Genomic DNA, 9304 nt, shown 5'->3' with positions numbered 1-9304 from the left:
ATATATTTTTTAGACAAATCAGTCATTATCACACCAGATGTCATTGAATTGATTACACTTTATTAAATTAGGGTCAAATGAACAGTGTAAATCTGATGACAGTGGCACTAGCCATACAGGGTCAATGATGATGAGGAGCAGCTGGAATCAAAGATCCAGTAGTGATGATTCAGGATGGACAGAGTGCTGCAGAGACACTATAGGAGATTAGTGTTGAGCAGGCTGCATCCCCACATCTGGCTATTAGTACTACAGTAGGCCTAATACCATTTATAAAGTGGTCAAGTTCCTTAACATTCCAAATGAAATACAACACTTATTTGGAATGTTTTAATATTCCTATTATGCTGCCTCTAGTAATGCTATTTCCTATCATTATCATTCCTATCATTGCTATCATTATTATTTATGTATGCTTGTTTCTGTCAGTTAGAAATTGCCAGTATTTCCCCTAACATGTGACACAGGCAGCCCAATACCGATCTGTTTCCACTAATTGGTATTTTGCCAATAATTGGACAAAAGATCAGAATTGGGCTGCCTGTGTAAACGTAGCCAAAGATTATTATAATATTCTGGCGTGCAAACATGTTGATGCCTACTGACACTCATCTGCCACTGAGGAGTGAATCTGATTCAACATGCAATCTGATGGATCCCATCTTGCATCCACTCTTAATAAATCAAATCTAAATCTAAAATCCCTTGCGTCACGTTGACTTGTGAACCAATGCATATACGTTAGCTCAACTTTGCAGCTAGCAGTATGTGCATACATAAAAAAGCTGGGATGGATAAGTGATCTAAACATCTGAAATGAAGGGATAAAAAAGCATTACTAGAGCCTGATAAGGTTCTTGGTAAGTATCAGAGCAGGCGCCTTTAATACAGGCTGAGAGCTTCTCATCTGGGCTGTTTCACTGGCTCTTCCATATAGTCCTCATGCATCGGCCCCATAGTTTAATTTGAGAGATTGAAGTCTCTCAACTGCAACAGATTGCAGACAGACCACAGTGCTACACTTGGCTGCCCTGGGAACAGGCAGAGCGTTCAGTTATAGGACCAGCTAGCCACCTTCTAATGAGCATGACCAACGGAGCATCATGCACAGGGAACGACAACAAGGACAACTCTGGTGGATTTTAGAGCATCCTTTGTCTGGTACAGCAGTCCAGGACTTACTTCTTGCTGCTTACGGAAGATGTAAATATCATAAGTAAGCCCAGGTAGTGATGAATATCAATAATTATAGACCTACAGCTTCTCTTGTGCAGGTTCATCTGGCCACTTGGCTTTGTGATGAGGTAATACACAAAATAATGTAACAGCAGAACTCATAAAAAATGGTTTAATACTTTGTATTGCATACTATACAGACTGTGAAACAAAAACACAAACATTTAAAGACTACATGAAAGTATATTTTAACAGTGCCTTTGTGAGCCGTCTTTTTCTCCATTATATACAGCATAAGAACAATGTAAGACGTTTTAATTATGGTGTGTTCCAAATGAGTGGAATAATGGTTTCCCTTTCGTACATCATCATCCCACAGATGTCTAGTCGCTTCAGTGGAGCGACTAGACAAGAAACACAGTCAGCATCAACACTATGGATGCTGTGAATTCAATATAGAGTACAGTATAGTTTCAGAGATTGGCTACTTATATATCAACAAACTTATATATCAACAAATGTCCTAATTGGTTCATTATAACAAACACAAGTATGCACTTTGCACACTGAATTAGTAGTTTAAGAATATTCAATGATAGAAATGTGTAAAGTGGGTATCTTCTAGTTATAGGGGTTATCAGCAATATACATCTGTATGGACTGCTAACCCCATATTAAACCATTTTCAACCATATGTAAGCATCAATATTTGTATGAATGTCAGTGAGTAAGAAAGACAGAAAGTGCATTGGGGTTTTTCTTAGTCAATAAAATACAAATGTAGATATTTAATCTTTCCAATAGGAAGACCAGTATAAAGCAGGTCATTTTAAAACAGTATAATAGAGATCTAGGATGTTCAACATGTAAAAACCTCTCAGAGAACACTGTAATACTGATCAATCTAGTTGAGTCCATACAGATGTTTAGAGCACAGTCAAGGGCACTGCAAAGTCTGTACAAAGTGAGGGTCTATGGACTCTTGGGCTCTTCCACTGGACTCAAAGGGCCACTAGATTTTTCCTCTGTCGCCTGTCTCTCCACTTTGCTCTCTGATCTCTCGCATGTAACAGTCCCGAGCACCTTGGCACTGTGCTCCTGTGCTTTTGCCCTGAGTGCTGCGATGCTGTTCTCCCGCAGTTCCTCTTTGGAGATGGGTGACTTGCCCTCCGCCCTCTTCTCCTCCACGTCGCACTCTTCAGCCCTCTGAATGGCTGGCTGCTGGGGAACATCGGACTTCCCTTTTGGCTGGACGACCGTGGTCTCCATGGACTTTTTGTGCATCCCTGTAAAGAATTGTGGGTATTCGGATTTAGAAAAGCGTCTGCTGATTGGAAAGCCATCTTGAACTGAAAATAGTAAGCAAAGAAATAGTTCTGATTTAGCTATAGGAATATAGGAATCTTCAAATTGAGGATTCATAATAAGTGTAAAATGATAATAAATATTTGCTGAATAGTTTTTTTCTCCCACTAAGCGATATGTAAATTATGATATCTTGATCATTTCATTTGATGAAAAGATGAAATCAAGTATGAAATGGTGTGTTTGGCCTCTTCCCTGAATGACGAGGAACACAACCCACAATCACAAGTAGGAAAGTAAAATGTGGAAAATATCTGAGAGTAAGCATGGAGGGTGAAACCTGCTGTAGATAAAACATTAGTCTCATACCAAGCAGCCATGGGGCACAGGAGTCCATGATGCCATCCTTGGCAGACTTGAGGATGGAATCCGGTAGGGGGATGGAGTGGCGGACCATGGCTCCATACAGCCCATACTCTGCCATCACACTGCTGCGACCCCAGCACTTCTCCCTCTTCCTCCATTTGGCCCTGCGGTTCTGGAACCAGACCTGTAAACCCAGGAGGAATTATTCAGTACCCCTGACCAACACTGAAACTAGCAATATTCAGACACACTGACACAAGGAGCATCAATGAGTCTACTAACTGACAGACACCACCACCTTAACTGGCTCTAGCACTGGCATCACATTGTGACACAGTTGTCCACCCTGTGAAAAATCCAGCCCAATCTTTGGCAGACCTAATGGCCCTTTATGCCAATTATTTTACTTTATTTGTGAAAACTACATAACTTAATCTGGTCTTGTTTCTCTCACTATTATTCCAGTTAACATTCACTTCAGTGTTGTGTTGTTTTGAGATATCTGTAAGATCTCTTAGGTAATGTGTGGTGATATAAGATAAAACTCATTTGATTTGATTCAGCACATTGATTTCCCATACAGGCTGCTGGTGGTCTCTGAATGATCTCTGCCTTCTGTCAGTCCCTATCTCCCCCCAGCCTGAGGTAGTGTAGATGGATAGTGACTAAAACATTAAGATACTTCACTTGCCCAACCATGACTAGTGGTTGGGGCCCCCAGGCTATCTGTCAGCTCAGTGAGAGGCCAAATTGATTTCATAGCACAACACAGAGCTGTTAAACAGCCTTGGCCACTTCTGATGGCTGTATGTGCAGTGCAAAAAAAAATAAGAGGAGCAAGCACAGAGATGTCTCGACTGTGGAGGGGGACCAGACATTAAATTGAAAATGATCAAAACCATTTAGAACCTTTTTCTGGTAATTCTGATGATAGTCCTCATTTCATACAAGATGCTTTTTTATGAGAAATTGTTTCTCTGGCCCTCAAAGGAAGCCGAGGGGGAAGCTGCGAGCAGAAGCGACCCCTAGGGCACGCCGAGGCTGATTGAAAAATAAGTTAATTTCAAGCCCAATCGATGGTGGACAGGCGGGCAAATATCACGGGAAATTAAACGAGCGGGACTCGGGGGAACGGCGCTATTGACCCGTGCTAATAAATTCAATGTAGTTATTTCGTCTGAACTCCCAGTGTCTCGAGCGAGCCTCCCCCTGGAACAAGGCAAGCTCGTCTGATTTAACTAATTACAATCTATGAGAAAATTGGGTGTTAATTTTATTTAGGATAGGAATAGCCTACGTTTATTTATTTATTTCCTTATTATTTATTCGCGGCGAAGAGCCTTAATGAGAACGAAATTAAAAGGCGCTCGGGCAGATGGATGGTCCAGGTCACACCGCAATCTTCTTCCGCCTTGATAGCATGATTAGGTCGTTAGTGCTCCTCTCCGAGAACAAATTGTTTCACATCCAACTGCGCCTGATGAGAGATGATCTGCTCTGGCGAGGATGCTGCTAGAGGTGTATTTGACATCTCTGATCGATTTACGTGGGCTTACTTGCATCCTCCGTAAAACATTATGTGGTTAACTAGTTCGTCAAGTGCAGAGTAGGCTAGCCCTAGATCCCTCCACTTTTCATTTTTTAGTCAATTCATTGTTTTTCTAATATCTGCTTTAGTCTGAATCAAGGCTATTTAAATCACACGGCTAAAGCCCAAAATGTTGAGACGAGTCTATTTCAACGTAAAGGTCCAGTGCAGTCAACATCTTCATTTTCCTATGTTTTATATACAGGTAATTGAAAAAATAAAGGAAATACCAATATAAAGTATCTTAATAGGGCGTTGGGCTGACACAAGCCGCCAGAGGCGTCAGGGCAGCTTTGATGCGTCTTGGCATATATTCTACAAGTGTCTGGCACTCTATTGGAAGGATGCAAGGATGGAAGGATGGTGTTTTGTTGATAGTGGTGGAAAAAGCAGTCTCATTCCCTGCTCCAGAATCTCCTATAAGTGTTCAATTGGGTTGAGATCTGGTGACTGAGACACACACACACACACACACACATACACTTTAAACCCCTTATGCTCCTTTGAAACCCCTCTTTGAAAGTCACTGAGATCTCTTCTTCTAGCCATGTTAGCCAAAATAATGTGCAACTGTGCATTTTTATTCATGACCCTAAGCATGATGGGATGTTTTAATTGCTTAATTAACTCAGGAACCACACCCGTGTGGAAGCCCCTGCTACACTTTGAATCAAACATTTACTCAAGTGTGTCTTTTATTTTGGCAATTATATGTATATTATGAGGTTGGAATAATGCTGTGAAATTGATGGTAATGCCCTTTTAGTGTAAGAGCTGTTGGAAAAGACTTCCTGAAATTTTAGCCTGTTTGGTGTGATGACATCACCAGCAGCACAGGAGGTTGGCGGTACCTTGATTGGTGAGAACGGGGTCGTGGTAATGACTGGGGTGGAATCAATGGAATGGTATCAAATACATCAAACACATGGTTTCCAGGTGTTTGATGCCATTTAATTTCCTCCATTCCGGCCATTAGTGTCCTGTACTCTGTCCATAAAGGAATGATATGATATTCCACAGGAGTTTTGGCTTTCCATGGTGACATCACCATGTGGTAAATTGGTTAATAGACCAATAACAAAGACAGTTCCAAACCTCTCTGCTAATGAAAGCTAGTTTTCCCCTCCTCCCTCAGACCACTCCCAGACAGTCCTAGCCAAATGTTTGCTTGACAAATAGTTTTTTGATAAATAGCTACTTTTGCCCATTTTAATGGTAATCTATTTAAGTAAGGTACTTCATTGTTAGCCAGAAATGATTTGATATTGATATAAAAACGGCTGCATTGGGCCCTTAAGGCCCAAATGATCATTCATTTGTTAGCAAAACTACAACCATTATCATGTACATTGAATTATGATTATTGGAGAAAGATTTTTTACAATTAGCACAAGTTTTCCTGTATTAAATATTTTGCAGAGTAACAATATTCCAGTTAGATTTTCTTTGCAAGGACACTGAGTAAGATGTAAAAAAATAAAAAATAAACTATATCTGACATAATATTCCAGTCATTTTATCCAGTAGATAAATAAAAAATAATAGGCTATAAACATGAATAATGCTGTTCTGAGACATTTAAATGCTATTTTAGTTTATGCTAATAAATTTAATGCATTTATGTTGGGGAGGAAGAACTCAAGTAAAAAAAATGTTTTTCCTCTGACATGATATACAATAAGAAACTGCCAACATCAACAGCCTGCTGTCATACCTGTATTCTGTCCTCAGGAAGCTCTGTTTTCATAGCCAGCATCTCTCTTGCATACACATCTGGGTAGTGAGCTTCATTAAAGGCCTTCTCCAACTCCTCGAGCTGGTAAGATGTGAATATGGTTCTGAAGAAATATGAAATATGTAAATTGGCCACATTGAACAAATGGTCGCAATGCAAATAAATAGGCAAGCTCGGATTGGCTATTATTTCATTTAAACAGATCAGCTGTACAAATGCACACCTTAATTTGCACGGTGGCCCAGTACATCTTATATATACAAAGGTTTTGGTGGTATGCATTTAATCTTAGGTACATGCAAAACAATGGTGCATTTAAAAAAATAGAGTAGGCCTAACTCAATGCAGCGACCATCTCCTCCAAATGCCATCCAAAAGCAGCTGCCCATCATAGAATTTCATTACAATAACAAGTATTCAGTAGCCAATGCATGTAAGCCAGAAAGCAACGTGTAGGGAGGGATATTGCATCATTTTCATGCACTCGGTAAGTGAGTATAAATAAATGGAAATAAATGTAAAAAAGATTAGCAAAACATTTAGCAGGCTCTAATCCCCTTTCTTTCTTTATGCTGGAGGAAAAGGAAATGATCTATTTCCATTTCAATGTCTCATCCCCCTCATAAAGGAATTATAAAGTCTACACAGACTAAGCCTATATCTTTATGAAACGTTTTAATAAGTAAAAGGTAGGTATATCCATATGGTGTACTATTAGGTCTATACACTCGATTGTAAAAAGTCTATATTCAAAATAGGCCCATGCATCATGAATTGACCGGGGCTGATTCGCAACAAAACGCTGATGCTTTCACAGCCCAAAACAAATGTACATCAAAATGAATTAACAAAAATGTATGAAATAATACGGAATTGTTAGAGTAGACTAGCCTGTAAATTCACACTTGTAGGCCTAAATCATTAATTTGCTATATGGAAAAATGGAATCCAAAGACCATTAAACAAGGAAATTAGTTGTAAGCCTAACTGCATAAAAATAATTGGTATTAACTTTATAACATCTAGGCCTAGACCCCATTAAATGTAATTCCATATTTGTTACAAGGTTATTGATATTGGAAAAGGACAAGCTGTTTGTCAGCTCAGTAATTAGCATGGGCTACTTTTTCAATTCTTCAATACATTTTCTAATTTTTCAATCTTGTTACAATAGCCTTCACAAAATCCAAAATAGTTGTTCTTGAATTAAGACAGTTCAAAAGCCCTAAACAAAAAACAAGTATCGTTAGGCCAAACAAAAAAATGTTGAAACGTGCGCTTCAGAATTTGAAGCTATTAGGCTATAGCGTTCTGATAAACAACAATAGGCTTATCATGTGTTGGAATGCAACACCTACCGGTGCCGTCTTTTCTTCCGTTTCTTGCTCTGGCTTAATGAGTTCTTTGAGAGTTTTCGTTCGCTTGATGACACATCTTCTGAGTCTGTGAATATTAGAAAACGTTGGAATAACATGAATGACTCGTTTGAGGAATTAGACATATTCAATATGTTATCACAATTGTAGTGTTAAAATTGAGTAGGCTAAGAAACAACGTATAACAAATATGTTATTATATTCTGTTCTTGTCATAATACTGACATAAGTAGCCTATTTGTATTATTGTTAGTATAATTTTATATTTTAAGTTGCCTATGGTTATCCATTGTGCTTTTAAAGTTCAGCCTAATAATAATATGAATACTAATACTAGCTTACTACTACTACTACTACTACTACTACTACCACTAATAAGACTAATAGGCTAACTACTAATAATAGTACTACTATTACTACTAATAATAATACAACTGTATATTTTAAGTCTTTAATGTAATGACGACTGCAATTCCTACCTGAACTGGGGGACTGACTGTGGTCCAGATGTCCCACAGTTCTATTGTGGGTTTGCAAGTGAACGTTCTGCGCATCCTGCAGGACCTCCAAAAACGCTGGTTGCCTGTAGAATGACGGAATCCCTCCAGGCCCGATTAATCCCATCCCAACTCCTACACCAGCGGGGCCAAGCATTGACCTGGCGGCAAGCAGGTGCGCCCCAGCTGGCAGCGACTGCAAGGCGCTCCTCGGGGCCGCCGAAGGCTCTTTATTCAGCCCTAAAATCTCCTGTATCCCGAATCCCGTGCATCTGGGAGGGTGCGTGGCGCTGTTCTTTGATTGTTGGTGCAGGCTGTTATTCCCTCCGTTAGCACCGATAGAGGACGTTTTGGATATATTCAACGTTTCCGATAGCACCGCAGCTCCTTGTTTACCTGTCATGGTGTCTTCGATAGTTGGCCTATTCCCTATTTGTATCGGCTCACAGGTCGGTCCCCAGTGCACTAGCCACGATGTATCACTCGAGACTCTCTAAAATGGTCCTTTTATCCAACAGGTCCATCCCAACAAGAGTCAGAGTCCAGCAGCCAATCAGATACGAGGGATTTTTCCGGATTCCTGCGCATCAGGCATTATTACGCCTTTGGAAACGGCTTATTACGAAATAACTGATATATTATAAGGCTGTAGGTAGGCTACACAAACCAGAGTGTCAGGTTAACCCAAAACGCCTGCGGATAAAGAAGATGAAACAGGTGGACTGATTTGAAGAATGTAGGCTAATACGAAGCTATGCTATCTATCCAATGTACTGAGAAAAATATATAGCCACACGCCGTTTGCTATGTTTTTCATTGATATGTGTGACCGTTTATACTGTATATAGAATATGACAATTATTCTGGTATTTAAACGTGATCTCGATATTACACGTTTCATGCAGGATTACAATTATTTGAGAGGGATTGAATCGACCTGGGATCTGGATTAAGTTACCGATTTCATAAAATTAAGATGCATGTTAGTCAGTGTTTAGGCTATTAGCCTCTTCATTGAATATATTTCAGACCAGCTTCTAGTGCTATTTCTATCTTCTATGATCTCCATGTCCATCCGTTGCCTCACATGAACGGATAATTGATCTCCAGATGCTACAGAGGAAACCACACAGAAATCAAAGCCTCTCCAAAACGACAGCTGGACGCGAACACACATCTCTGCCTCGCCACAGACTGCTATTTCACAACAGCGGCAGTACATTACAGATTATGGAGATATTTATTTCACATGAGAAATGGA

General features: G+C 39.8%; 1 protein-coding gene across 2 annotated transcripts; it reads right to left on the bottom strand.

Annotated features, from left to right (window-relative positions):
* Positions 1-1334: 1334 nt before the first annotated feature.
* LOC110497933 (visual system homeobox 2-like) lies at positions 1335-8560 on the bottom strand. 2 transcript variants are annotated; one of them, XM_021574410.3, is made up of 5 exons: positions 8026-8560; positions 7529-7613; positions 6150-6273; positions 2851-3031; positions 1335-2525 (listed from the first exon to the last, which is right to left on the bottom strand). In XM_021574410.3, the coding sequence occupies exons 1-5, from the start codon at positions 8444-8446 to the stop codon at positions 2149-2151; spliced, it is 1188 nt and encodes a 395-aa protein (XP_021430085.1). In that variant the 5' UTR covers positions 8447-8560; the 3' UTR covers positions 1335-2148. The 2 variants fall into 2 exon arrangements, with proteins under 2 accessions (XP_021430085.1, XP_021430086.1); XM_021574411.3 differs by having other exon boundaries at positions 1335-2462; positions 8026-8558.
* Positions 8561-9304: the final 744 nt, after the last annotated feature.

This window comes from Oncorhynchus mykiss, chromosome 19, assembly GCF_057628025.1.
Source record: "Oncorhynchus mykiss isolate SJ-2025 chromosome 19, ASM5762802v1, whole genome shotgun sequence".
Classification (NCBI taxonomy): Eukaryota; Metazoa; Chordata; class Actinopteri; order Salmoniformes; family Salmonidae; genus Oncorhynchus; species Oncorhynchus mykiss.
Note: the sequence above shows the minus strand (reverse complement) of the source record. Positions and strands in the feature narration are given on the sequence as shown.